Source organism: Lutjanus erythropterus, chromosome 1 (assembly GCF_056507025.1).
Source record: "Lutjanus erythropterus isolate fLutEry1 chromosome 1, fLutEry1.hap2, whole genome shotgun sequence".
NCBI lineage: Eukaryota > Metazoa > Chordata > Actinopteri > Lutjaniformes > Lutjanidae > Lutjanus > Lutjanus erythropterus.
Genome location: NC_139317.1, coordinates 45,299,709 through 45,325,641, shown reverse-complemented (window position 1 = coordinate 45,325,641; position 25,933 = coordinate 45,299,709). Strand labels below are relative to the sequence as shown.

Genomic DNA, 25,933 nt, shown 5'->3' with positions numbered 1-25,933 from the left:
GGTATTCTATGAGAGTCAGAGAACATTCTGTCACAGAAGTTTGACATTTTTCCTTTTTTTAATCTCTTTTTTTATTTTGTCCTGACAAACTTTTTGACTCATCTTTTCATTCAGTATTTGGGTTTACAAACTTGCATTCATGGTGCCAGAGAAATATCATCTCCCGCAGTGGCATACTGGCACACTCCCACCTCCATGTTTATTTGTCACAGTGGTAGTCTGAGCTGAGGTCCAAGCCAAGCATGCTGGACCCCATCTGATACAAACAAATGTATTTGGGAAGAATGTGCTGCCAAAATATTCATTAGGCTCTTTTCCACATTCTTTAGCAAAGTTCAACCTTGCAGTTTTGTGTGATTTTTGAGCAGTTCTTCTTTCTTGGACGCAGTCCACAGAGGTCGACACCGCCAAGCCAGAAGCACTTGCTCATCTGTTCTGTCTTTACTCTGGATGGTGAAGCTTCAGGTGATTGGACACAGATTTCTGCTTTCTATCTGACATCTGACACAAAAACTAATCTTCTGAGTTTAACCAACTCAACCAACCCAACTGTACTTATTTGTGGAAGGTGGGCCGTTCCTGACAGAATACCATATGATTGGTTAGACGGAGCTTCATTTCTGTGACGTCATTTGTCACGCAGCGTTTCTATCACCCAGTCCGACTGACATCTGTGCACCTGTTGAATATACTACTCCCTCTCCACAGTGGACTGCTTTCTGTGGTCTGATCAGACTTTTCATGTTGATGGTCAACACTGACAGGCTTATCAATTATTTCTAATATATCAATATTGATCTAATATGTTGGTATGTAAACCCTACCACCTGTTGTTAGTATTTGAATGTGTTCAGATCAGAACAGGTGTGCAGGTTGTACAGTCTGTTGGTCCCTGAGTCAATGGAAAATCCTCTGTGGCCCCAGCTGGCTAGGCCTACCTGGCGTATCTCTCCTTATCCCCACCAGGAATCTGATCATCATCATACCTACAGAGAAGAGAGGACACAGCATGTAACACAATGTACACACACACAGATGAAAAGCAGCATGTATCCATATTGCTCACATGCAATGGCTGTCATATATTGATGCATTTGAGTAGATGGTTCAAAGTCTGATGGTAACAACATGAGCAAAACTGGACAAAACAGAGTGCTGATGACTGGTGTACCTGGTACAGGGATTATAGTATTCTGTTCTACTCTGAGTAATCACAGCTTACAAAACTATGCTTTCCTTACAGTCTGGCTTTTATTTTTTAAAGTTATATTTGAAGGTTACCATTACGGACAACTAGGGAAATATGTGGTTTAAAGCAGAGCTTCCAAAACTTTTTTCTGATGACCCACGTTTTAAAATTGAGAAATCTATCACAACCCAATTCACAACAGGCCTTATCAATACATTTTGGCAAGAGTTAGCCTAATTTGTACATATATTATCATTCAAGACCATTTTTACTGTTATTTCCCAATTTCCTTCTATTATCTTGATGCTTGACATGTTAAATGTTTTATAGACATGAATAAAAATTTTAATTTTCATTTAGACTGATTTAACAAGGCTATCTCATCATTTCAGTAAAACAATATACACATTTTAAAGGTTTTACAAAAGGTGTTTGTTTATTTGGTGGACAAACAAAATCTCCTATGATACATCTATTGGTTACAACCCAGGCTCTATTATTATATATTATTATTTATCATTCTGATAATGAAAGTCCACCCAATAGATACTGGCTACAATAACAACTGATTTGACACATTATTTAATTTTAATTAGGTAAAATGCTGAAAATAAGTATTTGAAGTTACCTGATTTACTTTACTGAAATATATATATAAAATAAAATATTAAAATTTAAAAAACATAACATGTGAAGAGTCAGATCTTTTCTTTGTTTATATTTTAATAGTGATGTCAGTTAGATTTGTTTCAGTCAGAGCCGTAGAATATTAAATCATCCATCTTTTCTCACTACACCTGAGTCCTATTTACTATAAAGTGTGCATAAACTACAGGATATAGGGACTTCTTTTTATAATCTAAAAATGTGAAATTATCAATTATTATTAATATTATTATTATATCAATTATCTTATCAGTATTGGCCATGAAAAGCAGGTAATTATTGGTTATTCTCTGCTGAAAAAATCCATATTGTGTAACTACTTTCTTTTAACCTGTGTATTAAAGCACAGCAACACTTTTTGGAAGAAGATGGAGTCACTCCTAACTTAAAAGAGTGTAGATTAAAGAAAAGTAATCTGACATCCTGTGGATTCACACTGTAAAGGAGTGTCCTGATGTGTCTAAACTTTGAGGTGTCTTCATGCTGATGTTACAGCCCTATAACTCAGTTGACTGGGAAAACTCTTCCATCCTTTCCATATCTAGCCTCTGTGCAGCTGTGAATCACTGTGCATCACATACTGAGCAGCAGGGTGAACTATGGGAGACAGCAGTGAATTGTCTGTTTTATGGGAATAACATATGAACAAAGTGTATGTTCACTGGCAAACCCTTTGACAGTATGAATATGAGGCTGTCCTGTAGCCAGATAAATCATACATGTAATGCTACTGTCCATTAATAAGAGTGCAGTTCCTCCTGTGTGCAGCAGAGAGCAGCTCCTCCTCCACACTGTCACTACTCAACTCGGCAGCAACAAATCCACTGATGCCAGCTCAGACATAAAGCACTTACTGTACACGGTACACACTTACGCAATGTGAGAAGGAGAAAGAAAGAAAAGGAAAACAAGTTGAGATAAATTAAATGTGAGAGGACGGCTGAGATGCAGTGAAAGAGAAAGACTTGAGTCCCTCTTTAAAAAAAAAGAAATACATAACAGAACTCTGTATTTTTGATGAAGTGAAAATCAAAAGTAAGTCATGAGATGTCCACACAGTAGTCAGTGTTACAAACATAGGGTATCTGCAGGCTTCTCAGAGACTAATTTGGACTTTTTAAAACTCAGGACTCAAAGAGTGCAGTAAAAAAATGACCATTTTAAAATGTTCATTTCAACTGATCTCACCTGTGGATACCCTGAAACAGGAACTGTGTGACTGAGTGAACTAGCTCTAAAACATTTCAGACAGCACCGGTGCGATCTGCTTTCAGTGGTCTCACCTTGAAAATTTGCTAGGTCCCTCTCCATCTTCGTCATCAAAGTCCATTCTGAGAAACAACCACAGGAAACACAGTAAATATGATTTCTATCAGACTGAGAGCTGACAGCGCTCTCTCATCAGTAAACCCCCGGTGTTTTCTAGTAAAGAAAAACATATTACAGCCACAGTGATAACTTTAGACAGCAGACATCAGTTTGGAGTTCTTCCTCATTTCGTTCTGCTGCTGCGAAATGACAAAGTTGTGTCTGCTGGCAAATAAAGCGATACATCAATTTGTTTATCTGTCCTGCGATGGACAGTTCGTCATTACAGAGCTGTTGCTTTCATCTCAGCGTGTCACCACAGGCATGAGTGATGAGCCATTTCGTCACCCCACTGCTGGGTTCAAATCACTGTAACACAAAGTTTGAACTATCAGCTGTCTGTGACAAGAGACGACCGTGGTATCATGACGGTGGCTTGAAAAGCCAACATCAATGCATCTGAAGAAACTAATCAGGATGAGGCACGCACTGGACAGGACAGTCAATCTGATAAGATTTTGAGATTATCAAATTTTGTTGACACTGTACAAACAGCACTGCAGTATAACATTTTTTTCAGGGTTTTTTTTTTAATTTGAAAAAAAACTATACATACACATTGGCACATTTTAAGCTCTACTCTACTACTTAAAAATGACTTCAAAGATTTACCAAAAATAGTGTTTAAACATCTCCTTAACTTGAGACAAATGCTGGTCACATCTGATCTTGTATCTGCATACCCCTACTTTCTTTGATCACCAGGGAATTATCAGTGTGGTTCACACACACAGCACAATTTTACAAGAAAGTGTAACATGTACTCACAACTGATAACAATAAAAACTATGAAAGTCAAAAGCATTATATCTTATTCTAGGAATGTAATCCCTTTCTTGTAAAATGTCCGTGTGGTTTAACAAATGTAGGAAAAACTCAGAGAGCACTAAAAACCAGAACAGCAGAGCACAGGAGCTGCATTAGGACCCAGGACCAGCGTAACCCAGGGGGCAGTGCGTTGCAGAGGCAAATCACCAGAAGGCTGCTCTCAGACACATTGGCATTGAGCGCATTCAATCTCAAAGCAGGAGGTGATTTCAATACCCTTTCAATCTCCAAACTCTTGCACATTAAGGTCTAAATCAAGAGTATGAGATTAAACATTTTCTTTAAAACACAATTTAAAAATGGTTGCAGTCACAGACATATTTGTGAAAAAGTTTTTCCCCATTGTTGTAATGTGAACCTTCCTTCTATCAATTCTAAAATATTTTTGAATGTGGTTCCTGTTTATCTTCACATATGAGATGATTAATCTGTTTTCATATAGTCTGACATTTTGAAGTTGGCTTTTGTATCATGGTATTATAGTGGTTTTCTCCAATGCAAAATGTTTTTGTAATTTATTGTATTATTAATGTTTCTGAAAGTTCATCACCCTGTGAGTAGGGCTGGGCGGTATTACAAAATTTTCATATCACGTTTTTTTTTTAAATCATATCAGTTTCACGGTATTTGACAGTATTTTTTATTTTTTTTTCATGCAACAGTGTTCTTACCCACATTTTCTTCTACTGAGAACATAATTACTGCAGTTGATTGTCTTTAAATAGCCCATTTTACTGTTATAAGGATTGTATCATGGTTTTTTTTCCATGTCCAGACACAGAAAAGCATGACCCCTTCAAAGTATGGTTACCATCACATGGACGACTATACAATTAAACATCCCCACCCACGCTAGTCGGCACCAGAAATACTAGCCGTTTAAAATATTTAAAAATGAAATATGTGTCAATATTTCATTCATGCATGATGCCAGTTATCTGTTGCCGCACGGCACTCGTCGGGGCTGCGGCTCTGTCAGACAGCGCGTATGAACCGATCGCCATGGCAACACCGGATGTTTACATCAGCGAAGTCGGACAGATGAATGGAGACTGTGACAGAATAAGCTGATAGATATTCACTCGACTGGAGAAACGTGACCACATTAAGCACAGACACAGACATAAACCTGCAGGCAGAGATGCTGCTGCTGCTACTACTACTAGCTGCTAACGTTAGCCACACTGTGTGTCAGGCTGGAAGCTAACGTTTAGCTCTGGGTCCTTTACCTGCAGACACTGTGACGCTCTTCAGTCTGAAAAGGTGAAGCATAAGCGTGTAAGGTTTGTATTGCACAGTGCGTAGTAGCGCGCATTTGCGCGGCATTTCAAGTACGATTTGGCGATTGTAGACTGTGATTAATGTCTTCAAATGGCTCTTAATACACACAGTACTTTTTCGGACAGTGTTTAACATTATAAAGTAATAAATTCTGCCTTGTGTTTTCTTAGTGACTAGTCTAAATTAAATTTTAAATCTAATCAACAGAGAAATGAGTCGCCATGAACATCCCTAGTACACACGCTCAAGCCAGCACGCCTGTGGTGTTGGTGTGCAGCAGTGAAATGGGTCTCCGCTGAAACTCTTTCCCGCCGCGCACGTTCCGGGCGTTGTTTGGGCTATTCACCGGTATGGCGGTATATGAAAAATTCATATCATAACGAAAAAAAAGAACGGTTTTCGGTACGAACCGGTATACCGCCCAGCCCTACCTGTGACGTTCGAATGGTTAACCACACCTGCTGTCGTGCAGTTTGTCAGTCTACCTGATGAAGATCCAAGAGTGACTGAAACATAGTCTGTTAAACTTTTTGTGGCATGGAGTAAGTGTGCAGGCATTACCTTTTTTCTTTGAAAATATCTGTAATAGCCTTGCACCTATGTGATGTGTGTGTAATTCCTCTCACTTTACTCTAGTTACTAGTACCACTGGTAATTTTATTGTTATTTGATGACTGCAAATATATAAACCAATTTGTATAAGGGCAGTAAAACACATATTGAGAGCCCAGGAAGCTCACAGACCAACTGCATGTGTTGTAAATCATCTCAAGTCTGTGCATTCCCATGAGCATGGCAAATCGCATCAGTGACTGAGATACACGCACGGGAGAGAGAAGACGAGAGACAGTCACAGAAATGAGTCAGAGAAAAATAATTTCACATGGCGTGCTTTAAAATGAGAAAAATAAACAGCTAAAACAGAGCTTTTATTCAAGAATGGACAGACTATCATCTGTTCCAAGATTGTGGCAATTATTGAAGATCAAGTGGCTCTAGGATACGGTCTTTGTGTGAGTTTCACGGCCACCACAGTTTTTCCTCCATCCTTGGAAGGGGAAGGAGAGATAAGGTCCTTGAAATCTGCCAATGAATCTTACACACTGGTCCTTTAAAATTGGCAATGTGAAACACCACTACAGGACAAAGCACTTAGCATCTTTTGAGCAAACGTACCAACTTAAATCCAATCTGAGGGAACAGAAAATAAAGGATGTAAGAGCCCAGTATGATCAATCCAACAGAATCCCAACAATGACAAAATGTTCCCTTAAAGGAACAGTCCCTCCAGAATTGAAAATACATATTTTTCCCTTGGCCTGTAGTGCAATTTATCCACCTGGATTTGTTTGGTGTGAGATTTAGCAATATCAGCCGTAGAGATGTCTGCCTTCTCTCCAATATAATGGGACTACATGACACTTGGCTTATGTTGCTCAAAGCACCAAGAAGTACATTTGAAAAACTGAAAACCAGTCTCTTTCCAAAAATCACAAACAGGTTACTCAGGATAATTCACAGACCTTGTTGTGGGCAGTTTCATGTTTCTCTCTATTGGAAAAAAAATATTTTCATTAGATTCTACAGCAGAAAGAAAGTGGTTCCAACATGAAACTGCTCACAACAAGGTCTGTGGATTATCTTGAGTAACTGGGTCAAGACTTCTGGAAAGAGACGTTGCTGTTAATTTTTCAAATGTATTTTTTGGTGTTTTGAGCAATCACAGGCTGAGTGCCAGGTAGAAATTGCTACAACCAATATCTCCAAAACTCTGCAGCTCATACCAAGAAAGTATAACTGGATAAATAGCACCACATGTCAGGTGAAAAATATGGATTTTTGTTTTGGTGTGCCTTTTGCCTAAATTCAGTCAATTAAATGTCAGAAACAACAATAATAATTATTATTTAATCATTTAGGTGTAGAGTATGCAAAGTCATAGATAAATACCATGCTGTACCACAAAAACAAAAGATGCAACCAAATACTGTGCTGGTGCGACCAACTGAGAAAGCTGGTCGCACCAGTGCAACCTGTGGAAAAGTTAGTCTGGTGCCCTGAGGAAAGGGTGATGGAGATGGAAGGCAGAGCAGCGTGACATGGAGCAGCGCAGTGCACGCCCTGTTTGTGTCTCTGCATACATTGTCCTCATGTAGACGAAGTACTATTAACATAGAAATGTTCAGACAAACATCAGGCTGGATTACTATTATAGAGCCACTTCTTGAAAGGTTCAAAGTTAATGGAGAAATCCACTTACAGGCTAACATGACTCACACTCATTTGTTAGCTTTTAATGCTAAAAATATTCTTAACAAGTCTGACAAATTTTACAGCAGTAAAAACACCAGCACTCCAGCTACAACAACTGAAATACGACTGCATAGACACTGTCAGGACAAATAACTGTCACTGCACCGTGTGGTTATCTGACTGTTTTAATGACTGACTGACTATGGGGCTGGGGAAACTGCTTCAGTATACTAATATTGATATCCGTATTATAATACTGCAAAAAAAGACAGAGAGATGAGTTCATTCAGGAGTAGTAGTCATGCAGCTGTTTCACTGTAATTTAAACTGAACATTTTCAGTTTGTCACAGTTATTGGAGATCAGAAACTGTGACTAAAAGACAGAGTTTGCTCTGTTCTCATTTTTTATGGCTCTTTCTGTCTCAATACACTTCGTAGTTAATATCTGTGCACATAATATTTAGCATCATACATTTGTTATTCACTCTTAATTTTGTCTAGAAACTCATTTGTATATATTATTCCTCTTAATAACTTAAAGGTATTGGTTGCAGTAAACGCAGGAAAAAGTAGTATTGAAACTTCTCCAGTCAAACGATACCTGCATATGATTCTTTTTGTACCCATAACTTGAAAAAAACAGACAGTTTCTATGGTTTCACTTTCACCTAATCACAGAAAATCCTATGATAAATCAGACCACCACAAGCGGGTACTTCACCAAAATGTCATGGCCGCACCCACTTTTGGGGGATAGAAAAACTAAGATCCCATAAACAACAATGTTAAATTAAAATGTGAACAAGTTTGTATGAATTTATGTGGAGTTAAATAAACCTTTGTTTTAGAGACATAACTAATAATTACTGTGGCCCTGTCTGAACCTGAGCATTCATTATACCTTAATAAATTATGGTTAATAAGTCTGCCGTCACACTCCTTCAGTCTTTCCCCATACAAGTTGATCCATGAACGAACACAGTGACCAGACACTGTTAATATTAAATTAAACTGTATTGTCCATAAATAACAAAACCTGTTAATAAACTGTTGATCTGAGTTAGGCTGAGATTTAGTTTGACGCTGCTGTTCTGCAACGTTATGACTGAACTCCAGCAGCCTCAAACTCAAGCCATCGTTAGCTATCAGTAATAACTGTCACCAGCATTATTTAGCTATTTACCACACTGACAGTGAATATTTATGTTTCTGATGTGCCTCAAATCTCAGTGTGAAAACCTTGTTGTTTCTACTTTCTTTTTCAGCATAAATCAGCTGACTGATATTTATTGTCATCTCAAAAGAATTAACACTGCTGCCAAAATACAGAATTACTGTTCTCTGGAGGCTCATACAGTCTTACTGCTCTCTTTTTGGGATCCTTTTCCTTTCCAAGAAGGATGAGGAACCAGAGATCTTGATGGATTTGTATGTTTACTTGTTTGACAACCTGCTACACGGCAGCTTCTCTGCACTTTCCAATCTCTCCCATTATATGAAACCATGAGAGCTCCTCCAGAAGGGGACAAGGCCTTGGCGACTGAGGCTCAATGACATATTGCCTATACATGAATCAAAATTTTATCATTGCTGTATATGTAGTTATATTGCCTACCCCCATTCAGCTTGATTACCCCCATCCCTCTCAAAAACAACGATCCCACCTCTGTCCTATGTACCTTATTCAACTGACAGCCATAAAACCATAACTCACACAGGAAAAAATATATTTTAGAATTTTAATTTTACTTGCTTGTCACCCTCTCTCAGGTACAGTCTTCATAACGTTTTCTCAAATTTTTCCAAATATAACCCTTTTTGGATTTTTCTCATATATTGAGGACATGTGAACGCACCGCACCGTGTGTTTACTAAACTCCCCTCCCCCACACCTCCTCTGCTCTGTCACCACTCACTGTGTATGCATGATCTACCTGATGCAACATGGGAGCTGTGTGTCTGTTGTTGTCTTTGGATCTTCTTACTGAACTACAACCTGGCTCATCTACACACACACACACACACACACACACACACACACACACACACACACACACACACACACAGAGAGAGAGACCACACACACACACTTGTCTAGATCCAGGCCTGTATTATTTATTCATGTTTATGTAGGCCTAATGCATGTGCATTGGTTAAATGCATTGCTTTGTCCCCCGAGGATTAGATTTACAAGATACTGAACTCATGTATAGTGGCCCCCCATACAGACACAAACACAAAAAGCAAGTCTAAATCAGACTCCCGAATTTATCCACCTCAGTCCATTGCTTGAACACTAATGCAGAATCTGAAATGTCCATTTGCATGTCAAATAGGGTTCCATTCATGATAAGGTTTGAGATGACTTTTCAAAAGCTCCAGACCGAAATGCCAAAACAATATACAAATGGTCACATTGTTTTCTTTACTTTCTTTTTTGCAATAACAGAAGTTGCGGAGTGGATGAAGACAAGCCTTAAACATCTCCACTTATTTAAACACTCAAAAAGCGTATACCAGTAATACACAAAAATGCTAAATATTTTAGGGTTTCCTTTGTTTAACAGACAAAACAATTATCAAAAGACATTTATGAGAAAATTCATCAAAATAATCAATAGTTGTAGACCTTGTAAAGGTGAACATTAAGGAACAATATGTAGCAATTGTATGTGGAAAAAATGAGCGGTGTGGTCCAAATAGGAAGTTAAGTTGAAATCAGGGGCTGGAGTCTATCCCAGCTGACATTGGGCAAGAGGCGGGGTTCACCCTGGACAAGTCACCAGTTCATCACAGGGCTGACAACCACTCACACTCACATTCATTCAGGAAATTTAGAGTCACCAAGTAACCTAGCATGCCTGAGAGAACCAATGCAGACACGAACAGAACATGCAAGACGCTGGGGGGGATTCGAACTCAGGACCTTCTTGCTGTGAGGCAGCAGTGGTAACCACTGCACCACTGTGCCGCCCCTTTATATTACGTTACTTTACTAATTTTGTGTTCCTTATTAAGGTATGCAGTTCACTGAGTACATGATATATTTCATTATAAAAATTATACATTATTATGGGCTTAAATAATTAAGTTTAGTCTTTCAAATGGTGTTATATATAATTATTTCATTATCATTTACAGCACTTTAACTAGTATTTTAATCACACATTTACATGTGTAGTATTTAAGTTTCTTCTTCATGTCCCTCTTGTCTAAGAGCTAATTAGTTCCTACCTGTCATTGTTTAGGGGGGACAGGTATGAGTGTGGTACCATATGTACAACAGTTTTGTTCACCCTGCTGTGAACCACAAACAGTGAAGTTGGGTGTACTGTGCTGTCAGGCCGTTTTGGTGAAGATTAACAGGAGAATAATGAAGAGTACACATAGAGAAGTTGTAGCAGCTTCTTTACAGCACGGTGGCAGCGGTGTTTCTTCATTGTCTCGACATTAATTAGTCAAGGCATTCTACTAGTTTACGCCCACCAGGACTCATTGGACAGTGACTGGCTGCGGTCTACAGGTGCATTTTGTGCTTTTATTTCTGTTTCACATGAACTTAGATGGAATTTTTCAGACAGTCACCAAATTTTCTGCAGTCATTAGTGGATGATGTTGAGGACAGAGAGTCTCTCGCTGATAAAGACGACACAATCAAGAAAAGAGGGTAAGCATCAGCAAACTCCCTAAAGTCTACGTTGTGTTTGATCTTTAGGTATTTGGTTGTGTTGAGCAGCTATTTTTCATGATGTGGTATTGGGTGTGCGGTAATGGAGTAGATTATGAGTACCTGAGGACAGTATTGGACCGATACCCGAGGCTGGTATCAGTGCATTCCTAGTCCACTGTAAATTGATCAGCTGTTAATAACACACAGTTACCTGTCAATGTGAAGTTCAGCCCGTTATCCTGAAAACAAAAGCCCACTTCTCTGAAAATATACACTCTGAACTTCAAGTTAAGTGGCTGCCTGTCTCACTGTCCGCCAAACTCCATTAACATTTTGCTCAATTAACCGTTATATACACCAACGCCTTCTACAAGATTATTAATGAGTTCTTAAGAGCTTAAAGCTAAACTTATTCTGTTCCAGAATAGATGTTTCAAAGGAGGACACTGTGGCTGGCGCATTGATGTCAGAGAAGCAAGTATTTAAACGTCTTTCCCTGATCTCCGTTGACACATCGTGGTCATTTTATGATTTATTACAGTAAATATATGACAGATTTCTCCTTTAAGTTTCTATAACCATTTCAATATTTTTTCCCATCGCTTTGTCGTGATCATTCTTTAATAAAGTAGATAATCTTTTGTTGCAAGCTGCCACATTAATCCATATGTTCTATGATTGTCCAAAACCTAACGTGGACTGGCAAGTATCACATCCTGGCCACTTGCCTGAGCTTTCCTGGCACCTTCACAAAGTGCTCTGTCAGTAGAATAGTACAGAATGTAATCCACTGAGAGCCACAAACTGGCAGAGAGACTTAATGCAGTTTCTGAATCTTGAATACTCAGGTATGATTTACAGGTGTCCAGTGAAGGTTTTACACTTTGTGTGTTTTTACTACAACAAGGAGAGAAGCTTTGTTTGAGATAAGGGTGCAGGCAGCAAGACAGAGACTGATGAGCCGAGTTTGGGAAATACTACCTCAGAGGCCATTCTGGTGACTTTTAGTATCAGCTCAGCAACCTCAACAGGACAAAACAGAGCAAATATATTGGTACCATCCACAGCTTTTGCCAATGGAAATGTGAAAATAACCATCTAATGTGTAACAAACTGAACTGACGTGCTTAGTGGAAACACAGCTTTGGTTCCACAAAGACAAAAGTAGACAGAGATCTTTAAGTCTGTCCCTCATATTTATTCTATGACCAATATCTCAAAAACTCTACAACTTACACCATAAAAATCTACATGGATAAACAGCACTACAGGCCAGGTGGAAAATATGTATTTTTGATTTTTTCAAAATAATTTTGGTGGAAATGAACAAAAAAAGTTCAGGAACTTCAAGAGTTCCTATTCTGATTCATTGTTATTATTATTATCAAATTCAAGACATGGCTTGTTATAAACTGGTCAATTTGGACAAAAGTGTGATATGAATTCAAATTAATTAAAAAAATGTTGTAGCTCTCTTTTATTTTAATTGTCCACTATTACTCTTTGGTACCTTCTTAGTTGTGCAAAATGTTAAGAAAGCTACAAAGAAAGATGTTTCATTATAAGTGACAAACATGCTGTTGCCAAATATGGAGTAAACACTGACTTTACTTTAACATTAGGCTGACTAATATAAAAATAACCTATAACAGTACAAGGACACAAGAGATGGTCCAAGACGTATGATCGATGTAAATAGCAGTACATTATGAGGAAAAATGGTGTCTGCTGTCTCAGAATGTAGCTGTGATTCTGGGAATGAAAACAGGAATCAAATTGCAATCATTGGTAACAACTAGCAGCACCGTCAAGGTGTCCATTGTTGGTCACTGTAAGAACTGAACGCTGGAAGGGCAGAGAAATAGACAGAGACAAAACCTGCTCCTTTGCCACTGAGCTGCCCTTTGCCCATCTGTTTTGATACTGTTAAATGTTTAACTGGTTTTTAGACTTTTTTACAGAATTTCAAGTGTACTGGATAGTTGACGCAAAAGAGCAAAAGACGAGGAGAGAAAGCAGCTGAACCAAAGGAGTTATTAGCTTCTGGGGACAGTTGAGTGTTATTTTCAGACCCTCCTGTAACAATGTAGAAATTTGAGAAACTGTATTTGTTGTGGCTAATTTCCACAGCAGGTCAGATACTCACCCTCCTGATCTCCTCTTGCCTCCACGGCCTGGCACGGCTCCTCCCATCCTCACCTGGCCGGCCCCAACTCCTCCCGGCATCGCTACTGTCCCCGGCAACTCACTGCCCATCTCTGGAAGATACGACAGTGACAGCGGGGGGGTTAGCAGAAGTATTCAACATACAGGACTAGTGTGTTTTCCATTAGTAGTTATTATAAACATAATGAACATTTTCTGTAGAGTTTTACATCATTTTCAGAAGCTTGTCTGAAACAACTGTAAAAAGACATTTAAATCTTGATGTTCTGCTCCTTTCAGTGATGCTCTGTCTTTACAAATTCTCTCTAGTTCACTTATTTTGATGGAACACAACTGGTAATATTGACTATTGCTGTATATTGGTGTCTTCTGCATGTGCACATGGATGAATGTCATATTTCTGCTGATGGAATGAGCTATTCCAATGGTGGTAGAAGTTAATCACAAAAATGTTGAAATGTCCCAACAAATGCAGAGAAGAAAATTGCTAGCTATCAAAAAATAATGTACACAACGCATGTTTCAAAAATTGTAGAACTTTGCTCTTAAAACAGCCTGATCACAGCACAATGATAACAAGATAATGTTGTGATAACTAGTATCAGTAGCTCCAATACCAATTTAGCAGATTGACTCGGGACGTTATACATTCCCCATAAGCAAATTAATCAATTAATCCACAAAGCTAAGTTTGAAAATAGATAAAATGTTCACAATGTAAGATCTGACAGGGTTCGACACTAACCACTATGTCAGGGCTTCTGAAGTCTGAGTTTACTAAGCCTACTAAAACTGCTAACAGGATCCTTTCAGAAGAACCAGAAATACAAAGGGTGGACTATCAAAAAACAAGATGCAATGAAAATTTCAGAGCGAATGGAAGCAGAAGTTTAAGTGGCTCAAATCTGACACATCTAAAGACTTCACGTGCAGCCAGATTCCTCTACTAGCCAAGAAGTCGTATATCTTGTTTTTTAATCGAACCAATACTTTCAGGAACTACTACTAATTCACACTATGAAATTACAGTGGCCAAATTATCATGGTCATTAGTATTATTTTGGTATTGTTAAAATGTACTGAAAATGTTCAGAAAGTACTGATACACACACTGATATTATTTCAGCAAGTTTTATGATGAAAACCTCAATGATTTGAAAATGCATTAGTGCTGCAACTAAGAATTATTTTCATATTTGATTAATCACTCAATTATTTTCTCAATTATTCGATTAATAATTTTTTGGTCTATAAAATGTCAGAAAATGGTGAAAAATGTCTATTAGTGTTTCCCAAAGCCCACTGTGACGTTCTCAAATGTCATGTTTTGCCCACAACTCAAAGATATTGAGTTCACTGTCATAGAGGAATAAAGGAACCAAAACTATTCACATTTAAGAAGCTGGAATCAGAGAGTTTTGATTCTTTTACTTTGGAAATTACTCAAAGGATTATGAGAATAGTTGGCAATATATTCCATAGTTGATTAATCATTGCAGCTCTAAATGGCATCATGTCCTTTGTGATGTCAGTGTTTTCAGTGATGAAAAGCACACCCATGTTGCTGTTGCAGCTGCAACTGTTGCCAAATTTGGTCGATGCTGGACAGTATTTACTGTAAGTTTTTCAAAGCCCAGCAATCAAACATGATTATTATGAAAATTAACATTTGAAACAATAATATTATCATGAGGAATTTTGTCACGGTTTATCAAGAAGCTGATTGTTGTTTCATCTGTGCCTAAAACTACTGTAATGGTGAAAATGGTGAAAGTCAGGCATTTAAACATGGGCCTGTACTGGGGAAACTATCTGGTTCTGAAAGTGTGTTAGTCTGTTGGCAGCACCATATTCAGTAAGAGGACTGGGATCTGCAGAGCAACCAGTCTACACAGACCTACACAGAGCAGCCTGAGGCTCTCGTTAGCAGCCGTCTATCTGATGAGATTTTAGAAATACACATGCATTTTCCTGCACAGGCCCTTGACTGAGCTTTTAGTCAGTAATGAAGCCGGCTGTTCCATTCAACATGAAGCCACTGTGTGTGTGTGTGTGTGTGTGTGTGTGTGTGTGTGTGTGTGTGTGTGTGTGTGTGTGTGTGTGTGTGTGTGTGTCATTATGGCTGAGAGGTATTATACTACGTGCCAATTCAGCCTCCATCTTCCTCTCATATTTACCTCTCTCTCTCTCTCACTGCCACTGCATTACTTTCCCCCTCGCTCATCCACAGATCCATTCTGTTTGCCCTGCTGTTTTCCCCTCCATCTCTCCGCTCCATTCACTCACTCACTCATTCAGCCAGATGCAATGGATAGGCCAAACAAACCCTCCGGTATGCCCCAGTGCACCAAGTAACATAGTTAATATTTGATACAGTGTGCATTCAGCCTGCCGTCTTTGCTTCCAGAGAAACACACACACACACACACTCTGCAGTGCCTGGCCTTCCAAGGAGCTGTTTTCTATCATTCATTCATGAAGTGAGTATGAGTAACACAAGGCTCTAAACTAGCATAATCTGATTAAGAGACAGCTCCATCTAACAATCAGTGTGGTCATTCAGCCTGACAGGAACAGCACACACTCACTGCTGCCTCTCCTAACAGTCTAAATAGACACTCTATTACACGACTAATGTACAACCCAAACTGCACTTAACTGTTTAAAGTGTTATACCTGGGCCATGAAGTAATACACTGGCTTTTAAAGTGAGTCCCATCGGTCACCTCTCCTGCTAAACACAAAAGTCAGAATAATCCAAAAGTATAATTTCCAATAGGGATGTCCCGATACAACTTTTTCACTTCCGATACGATACCGATATTGCAGTCTTAAGTATTGGCCGATACCGATACGATATCAGCACGAATTATACATACTTTTATTACATATTTTGTAGTGTGGAATGTTAGAAAAGGCTTGATCAAGTGATGTTACTCAAACAGAGAACAATAGTCAGCAACCAGAGTCACCTATGGATAGAAGTGCTGGAGCAGAAAATGGACTGCTTATCAGAGCGCTTATATCAGAGATTTTAGATGCAGTCCAATAAAATCCGATACTCGTTTTTTGGCTGATATCGGACCGATATCCGATATCAATATCGGATCGGGACACCCCTAATTTCCAAGTTCTTTTCCCATGTCCCTGTATTAACCTCTTTCATTCATTCATTCATTTTCTGTAAAAATGAAGAACCAAATTGCAATTTTTTAAAATAATATAAGTAATAAAATGAAGTACTGTAGTGCTGCAGAAACTTCCTGGCCTAAGAACCTTGTTTGCCAGATGGTTCAGACCCCAACAAATATCACATAATCACAACTTTCAGTAAAAATGAAAATTGTAATACAAAAATTATCGCAATATGACTTCTTTATCAAGTCATGCACGCCTAATTAAAATGTATAGTATAATTTACAGTGACATCGGACTGAAATTGATAATTTGTTATTAATATTATGAAGACTAGGAGGTTCTGAGGATGATATGACGCACAGTGTTCTGGGTGTTTACAAGATGCACAAATTATTCTACAGTGTGTTACGGTCATTTTAAATATCTTCTCAGCAGATAAGATTGTCCTTAAGCTGATATTTTTGTCACAGATTCCTCTCACAGTGGCAGCTGCGCAAATTGGTTGAATGACATCAACAATCTGTTATTTATGAGCCTAATCAGAGCAATACACAGGTGATAACACATCAGGATTATATAGCATATTTACAAAAACAGGACATCTTTTAACAACTAAAAGTGGGAATTACAGCACATATAACCTATTTGATCAGAATAGTTTTACAGATCCATATGTTGTTCATATTAACTGTCATATAATATAGGACAAACAGGACAGGATTCAGGACGACTGTTTGTAATTTTGGGACTGTCCTGTATTTTTCAGGACGTCTGGTCACCCTATTTCTAGCTGATGTGGAGGCTGTAGAGCAGCCTGCAGTCTACTTCACTGTGCTGACCCTGTTATTTGTTTTGAAACAGAAAAAGCACTTTTCTCTGTTTTGAGTGTTATATCACAGTGTTGCTGTTACAACAAAACATTACAAATCAACAGCACAGTGATTGTGTCAAACTTCTGTCAAGGCTGTACACAGTCAAGATTACAAAGGGAGTGTTTATAACAAAACTTTAACAAACCATCGTATTTCCTTCAAACTTATGGAGACAAAGACAGGAGAGACATCGGCCGCAGTCTGTTCCATTCCTGCATCTAAAGTCACAAAAGTCAATCCAACGAACAGTAAGTGTTGAGCAGTTGTGAGTCGCAAGCATGTAGAAAGGCTTGAGCTCGCATCACAGCGCACATGCTCATATACTGACTGAAGTAATTTAATAGTGACCGCAAGAGCAAGGAAGGTTTCCCCGTCTGTTGAACTCATTTCTGTAGCCTAAAGGATTTTTTACACCAAAACTATTGTGCCTTTTATCAGCAACTACTGACAAACACCACCTCCCATCCTCCTGAGTCTCAGGAGGGAGAGCAGCGAGTTCACTACATTATGCACGCTACGTACATTCATTATGTCCAGTAAACAAAATAAACTAACAAAGTGTCAAGAAATGAAACATTCTCACACCCATTTTAAACAGAAAAAGAGAACTGTACACTTTCTGAATTCAAGCTTCTATATTCATCCAATCACCCAACATAACTGTACAGATGAGTCAGATGCAAGAAGTTCTGCAAGAACTTCTGTCAGTTCACTGAGGGACCGTCAATAAATTACAGTATGAATGACACAAATCCATCTTATTTTAAATCCCTTCTGACTTTGTGAAAATTATGATCAAAAACTTATAATAACTTGGTCTCATTTAGCAAACACTATTCTGATTGATAATCTGTAATTCATTTATTTTACATAAATATTTGAATAGAATATAATTGCAGTTATTTCAATCACATCCATGCCTTGTGACCCAGTGACTCCAAATCAATATTGAACTGTATTACTACACTGGACAAATAAGACAAAGCTCTTTTTATAGGATTTTAGTGCTTTTTCTTTAATTATATTATTTATGGAAAATTTATGATTTTATGTCAGTATCAGGTTCTGTGCTCTTTTGTCCTTATTCTTTCTGGTTCCTTTGTCTGCCCTAATGATTAAACAAAAAGTGAACTGTGATTTTTTTTTTTTCCCACTTAAGTGCAGGGCGCCACACATGTCAAGCACATTCTCCAGCCTTTGCCACCTTTGTCTCAAAGAAATCCAGGGAAAACCCTGGTCCACTTAGCTCCACTTTAGCAGGTTTGGGCCTAAGGACTTGTTGCTCTGACAACAGTTCTTTGTACTTTATTAACCAGCTTTAAAAACTGAAAACATCAACAATGAAATCAAGCTAACTAGATACTAGACTAAATAGTTACTTGATGACAGAGTATTTTGTGCAGTGCCTCTGTTCTTTTTCTCTAAAAAAGGTTCAAGTTATTCAACCACTTCCACACGACAGAAGTTCCATTTTGGGAAGTGCCTCCTCCACAGCAGAGCCAGCAGAGTTACATACACATTCAGCCATGTGTTGCTGCTTTTTTAAGCCATGACGTAAACACCTAAACATGTCACAATGCCGTACAAGTCATATGACCATTTTTTAAAAATGACATTAAGATTTATACAGGTATTGTCATGAATGATAAAACAGGGCACATCCCTACTTGACAGTTTTCGATATCAAAAAAGTTGCCACATGTCACTGTTACTTGGCACCATGAAGCTCAAGTGGGAGCACAGAGGACCGCTTTGCTATCAAAAGAATAATTTGACAATCTCCACATTTCTTTAAATGCATGGCAAGTGTTTCAGGTTTTCTTTGTTGCAGAGCCTCTAAGACACACGGCTCCAGTTGATCAGAAGCCTGGTTTTAACTCAGTCACATATACAGTACATCTTCAGACAGCCAAAGCTAAAAAGCCCCGAGGTCAAACGCATTAATGAGCCTGCTGAGAGACCGAGGGGAATGTTGCATACTTTCTCCTTTTCAATCACTGCTCTCCCTCAGACAAGGTTGTTTCTATTCTCTCTCCTCCCTGTCATCATTTCTGTCTTCCCTCCAACTCTTTTCCCCAACCACCAAGTCCATCAAACAGCCTCGGGACACTTACCATTCAAAAAGGACAACTGATACTCCAACAGGAATACACACACAAACACAAATGGACATAAATTCAAAGTAGTTTCTTAATTATAAAAACCTTTACCAACTAAATGCAAACTAACAAAACTGGAAACAAAATTATAACGATTACTGACCTGCCTATCGGAACATGTATTCCTGTTTTTATGTCATCTGACAGAAATGATTTATTTTCAAGTGGCTATCTTGGCCAGGTTCCCCTTGAAAAGGAATTTCTATTTCTCTGATGTCTGATACTGTCTGACACAACTGGTTACTCGATAAATTAACTCAGAAAATTCTGATAAAATCCATCATTTCATCATCATTTCTCCACTACACATAGCTGAAGCAAAGCAGTTACACTTTTATATTTCACATTATTAATAGATATTTGCTCTTTTCCACCTAAAGTACCCTGAACTTTTAGTTTAGTATTGTCTGTATTTCTATCGTTCTCTGAAGACCCACAGAGATTTGTCAAATGAACCCACTAACAACTAGCGACTGTACAACAACGACGCCATACAAAGCAATGAGCAGGCATCATTATTTGTGCAATACTTTAGACTCAGGTCCATGCTTTCATCAAAAAGACCCTTCTCTCTGATCAAAGTTATTGCGATGGAATCGCGGCTTAAATTACACCAACTCAACAGCTGGACACACATTGGACAGGTTGGGTTTTTTTTACAAGAATTTACCATTACTTTTCATATTTTGTGCACACCTGACAGAATTTAAATTCAACAAATCACATTTCCCTCCGTGTTTGTGCATGCACAGAGGAAATGCACCACTAATCTCACTGTCTGAATGCAAACACAGAACTAAATATATAAATATCAATGTCAGATCTAAATATATGTATAAGGTATCGACTGAAATAATCCAGTACAAACTTCCTCAGTCAAACCATACCTAAATTCAATTCTTTTGGTACCCAGATCTAAGGAAACATGACTAGTTATGCAATTTTGCTTGCAACCAGTCACCACAAGTGAAAAAGGTATCAAATGAAGTACTCCATCGGTATAGACCCTTCTACAGCCGGCATCATTGAAAAGCTGCATGCACATTATGGCAACAGCAGTAGTGGTCTCCCTGAGTCATCCAGACGAGTTATCAAGCTTCAGATGTTGAATCAAACATTTTACCAGCACCAACATCACCAAAGTGCCTGGTTGTTGCAAGCATATATCAGACATCAGAATCAATATCCCACTGGTCGACTTAAGTTGTACAGAATTCTGACAGGATCACGATCATTTCAGAGCAATTAGTGGCATCGATGGCTGCAAACTACATCTTGGGTTTGCTAAACAGCTTTAAAAAGGAAATAATAAACAGGAGAGCTTATTTTTATTTTCTCTCCCACGGGTCAAAATAACAGAATAATGGAGCTGCCAATACATCCTGCCTTACAGCAACTCTGAGGGGACACACTACCTCAAACACAGAGGGATTTTTAATCTTCAGTGTTACAACTGTAGAGGGCTCAGTGGTCTTTTTCTGGTCCAAAATTTACCAAACTTTAACACGTTTATAGAGAAACAGTTTCTTTTATTTTAATACTGTAATTTCCTAATGAAAATACAACACAATATTGAAAAAACTGGCTTCCAAGTAACAATTTAACTACTGGTTTTCATTTACAAGTAATCTGTTGTTTATTCCCCCACTCAATAAATAAACATTTTTCACAGGAGACATATTGATATGAAATAGCAGGCTAAACACAGGTGTTATCAATGATACTAATTAAGCGTGCACATGAAATCATCAGCACTCACTGAGAAGATTTAATACTTTTATTGCAATAATAGTGCCGATGATTTCGTGCACACATTTGGAATTTTTTGGAGCGTCAACAGTCAGATACTTCAGACAGTCAGGCTGAGCACACCAGTTCTTTCCCTTACTAATTAAGTGTAACGGGGCCTTTCAGGTGAACCAACATGCATAATAGCAGCACTCTGACTCTGTTTGAACTGAATGGAAGGGAACCTTAATTAGTATCATTGGTAACACCTGAGTTTATCCTACTACTTCATGTCAAGATAGCTGCTGTGAAAAAGGTCTGTGAATTTTCTTTACTGTCAGTAAAAGGTAAGGAAATAGTCAAAATGTCCATCCTCATTTTTATATCATTATTCTCATTTTCATTTCAAACATATTATGGTGTGATTTTTGCAAGGATCTGTACCAAACAAAGATGTTTTCTTGTCTGAAAAAAAAAATGATGCGTAGACCAGGACATTTCTGCAGCACGATATTTAATTTAAATGGTAGTTTGACACACATTTTGCATTTAGCACATATTGCACCTCCTGAGATTTGAAAATTGCTGTGGGCCATATCATGACTTCAATAAAATTTTGATTAATCATTCAGCAAGTCACAGTTTCCCAGTTTCCCAGAATCCAAAGTGATGCATCTAAACATGTTGTTTTGTCCAAACTCAAAGATGTTCAGTTTATGGTGATAGAAAACAAAGAACAGCAGAATCCTCACAACTAACAAACTTGATAAATGACTTGAATAATAAATCAATGATCAAAGTAGTTGTGGATTGTTGATTTTCAGTACCTGACAGTTTTCTACACATGCTGCAGTTTGATGCGTATACTCTGAAATCACCTTCGTCCTCTCCAAACACGCGATCCTCATTAGATCATTTCACTTGTCATGTTTCACATGCTCTTACACCAATTGGATCTGGGCGACGGCCAGCTGGAGATAATCCTGCAGTGACACAGCATTCCCACATCCCCCGGGTATCTGGCCTGAGGTCAACGCACCTGACCGGAGTGCCACGCCAGGGGAAACTGTAAGGCTGATCACAGATCAGCGGGCTAACTATGTCCTCCTCTGGCTACAGCCGCCACAGCGGCAGCATTAGGCACGAGTTAATTCTAACTGGGTGTCATCGCCGGATAGAGGAACTGCACGTAGCTCTCACTGCACGCTTCCGCCAAACATCTGAGTGGGTCATTACATTACAACGAGCAGAACATGCAGGGGATAATGAAGGTATGGGTTTGTCCCTGCCTGGCCTGGAGGATCCATACAACATACATGACTCTCATGTGCAGTGACTGACAGAGAGAGTGCCTTTTCATTTTTGCAAGAGACAAAGAAGAGGGATTTTGTTTTGTCTTCTCACAGTGCCCTTCTTTAATCTGACAGGGTTATTTTCTCATCTGTTCATTGTTCATTCTAACAACACCTCGTCTCAACACTCTGTATGCAGCCAAGGTGCTAATAACCAGCCAATTCTTTATTTATATTCCCTTTTCATTTACATCACCAATGAAGTGACACAGAGCGTGAGGTAGAGTATGCTTGACCTGTTTTCATATGGAGGTCTCAGAAGCTCAGAGTCTCCGTCCTTTACGCAGGAATAATGACTTTGCCACTCTCTCCCAATTTGGAGAGATCCTTATGGGGTTGTTTTCTTTCACCCAAATACTTATTCAGGCCTATCTGGAGAGGCAAGAAGCAAAAGCTGCTATGTGGAATGTTTTATAACAGGATGTTTTTTCTAATAGTGCCAAATAATAAAAACTTTAAGGCATATTCACATAGTCACATGCAGTTGCCACTGTACGATTTGTACAATTACTTAATTCAAATGTGTTCCATTTAATTGCCAGGAAAGTTAACTCAGACCATTTTAAAATGAAGCTTATTAGAAACAAAGTAATGAAAGCAAGATGGTAACTGCATATTTGTTAAATTTAATTTACTGTGATTTAGGGAGAGATGGATTATCACCTTGGCCAATTATCATATCCAATATTCATCATTTTTATGATTATCAGAATCTGTCTTTTTATATACATATATATATATATATATATATATATATATATATATATCTGATTGACGATGAGGTAAATTAATTTAGAACTGTGCTACTTTGGCTCTGATGCTGCTACCTGTAGTTGTACCATTCTGGGGTCTCATTCACATAATCTCTCTTGGTTGAATGTTGAAAAGTTCTATTGTAATTAAACATGTTTTAAGGGAACAGTTTTGTGCTGGAATTTGTGTTATTCTAAATTTTAAACACCAAGATTTAAATTGTTACTACAATTTATATGGTTCCAAATATTGGTTATTGGTTTCCTTGATTATTAATAATTGTATCTGTATCAGCCCTAAAAAAACAGGGCTGCTGAGGTTACAGTGTCTAATCTGAATGTAAGAGAAACAAACTATCATTTTATTAAGGTGCCTAAACTCAACTCAGATTCATGTTGTTTGCTGTACAAAACAATCAGCTCAGCACTGAGAGAACATCAAACCAGACTCTGTTTAAACATTTAACAATTTAATCTTCCTTTGTTTACCCAGAAACGTACACAGCACTTGGAGCTTAACATTACACTTCGTTATATAAACATCGAATACTAGCAAATCGGCTAAACATGTGAATCATCAAGGACCACATATTTTAATGAAATACTAAAACTTTTATTCCTTTTCACACAGTTCTCAACTGTCCACTGAGGGAAAGGACTCAGTCAACACCAGGGTCATGGAGCATAAAAGTTTGGTTATTATTTAAATACGCGTTTCACTGTGTAATAACTAGATGCCGAATTGTATAATTACTTTAGAGAAACAGTTTAGTGTTTAGTGTATGCTGTTTGTCGTATGTACCGTTAGGAAATGCCCCAATGTTTTTAAATTCTCAGATTTTTAAATACGATTTGGCGTTTGCCTCGTATTCTACCGAGGCGAACATATCGAACTAACCCTTTCTATATACAAAAAGGAATCAACAGGCGAGGAACAGAAAAATACAAATACAAGTGACCCTGTCAGCATGCTTATGTTTTTGCAAAACAAATGTTAAAATTAAACAAATAACGTTAACATATGAAGGGCACTGCTGTAGGGCAACGATATGCAAAGTAACCTTTTGTATCACAGCGAGGAAAGCAAAGGGTCGGCGTAATGAACGCATTAGCCTAGCTATATCGAGAAAAACAGCAGCATATTGTAATACCAAAGGTGTATTTGAGGATACACTTTCACAACAACCAAGTCGTTTTTACATTCGGCCGTATAAACTGGCCCCAAAGCGGTGAAGAATAGCAGTGTTGTGAGCGGCGGTTCAGTGGGGGAAGGGGGATGGATGCTGGAGCCAGGCTTCGGCGGCCTGTCGCCGCTTCAGCCCTCTTCAGCAACAGTCTGAACAAAACCCCTGCTTCTGTTTTTTCTATATTCCGCACAACATTCATAAACATGCAGTTCCGTATCCACCGGCAGACCGGGCGCTCACTTACCGGACGGGTTGACCGCGGCGGGAGTTGCCATGTTCCCTCGGTGGAGAAAAATAACAAAACGGCAGCGATGGAGATGACGCACAATACGGGCAGAGAGCACAGAGCCCCCGTGAGAGACCGTCTAAACTCCGCTGGATTGGCACGCGAGGCTCGGTCGGTCCAACCGCCTCACATCCGTTAACCCGGAGGAAAACTAATCTGGATTCAAACGACTAACAAAAGCCTCTTTCTGTGTAGAATATATGTGTATAGTGTATGTTTAATGAAAATTTTCTCCAAAGACCAGACTTAATAAAATGCAAGATGTCTGAATGGTAGCACCGCGAGATTTTAGGCTTGCTTGAATAAATTAATGTTATACAGTGTGACTGGTGCAGTGATGGATGTAATGTGGGCTAAATACGTATGGCGTTTCCAATGTGATGCTACATAGTGATTTAAGTTTGGTTGGCTTGTTAAGTTTCATTTTTAAAGATATTTACACCTTTTAAAAAGGTATTATCTGCTAAATTCGCACAAATTATGAAAAGTAAAAGTATATATGTTGTTTTTAGGTTGATTTTACTGCTGAAGATGTCTAAGGTTGAGCTCATTTTAACTACTTTATCTACTGCTGAGTAGTTTAATCTACAGCCAGTGTTTTCCAGGATTGGAAGAAGTGCACAAAATCCACCCAAATTGATGACAAAAAAATAAACAATACAAAGAAATTCATAAACAATAGGAATATTATTGTCGATCATAACTCATTTGTAATATGGTATTATAATAAAACAACAATTTACAAGTACAAGTATTTACAAATGGACTAGAATGCAAATAGGAGGCTACAACACAACCATAAAACCTTTTTCCCCCCATTTCTGCCTTGAAAATAAAGAAAAAATAAAGGGACAGTGCAAATAACATAAAATAATAGGTTTTATCTAACAGGCTTTGATAAAGTGCTCCGACACACACATGCATCTGGAGGGAAAGAGAGAAGTGCACACAATCCCATGCTATCAGAGAGCCAGACAAATAATGACATTGCAGTGTTGCAAGAGGTTTCTGTTATAATGAATATACAGATTTGATAG

The 25,933-nt window shown here is 38.4% G+C and overlaps 1 protein-coding gene across 2 annotated transcripts in view; it reads right to left on the bottom strand.

Moving 5' to 3' along the window:
• Positions 1–25,177, bottom strand: part of arnt2 (aryl-hydrocarbon receptor nuclear translocator 2) — a 108,254-nt gene extending 83,077 nt beyond the window's left edge. Inside the window, exons 1-4 of one of the 2 annotated variants that reach the window (XM_084722239.1) lie at positions 24,855–25,177; positions 13,403–13,514; positions 3,139–3,186; positions 939–986 (exon numbers count right to left, since the gene is read on the bottom strand). In XM_084722239.1, the coding sequence (XP_084578365.1) occupies positions 939–986; positions 3,139–3,186; positions 13,403–13,514; positions 24,855–24,885 (239 nt within the window). In that variant the 5' untranslated portion in view covers positions 24,886–25,177. The remainder of the gene's footprint in view (positions 1–938; positions 987–3,138; positions 3,187–13,402; positions 13,515–24,854) is intronic. The other variant, XM_084722247.1, reaches the window with a different exon arrangement.
• Between the last annotated feature and the right edge of the window lie 756 nt (positions 25,178–25,933).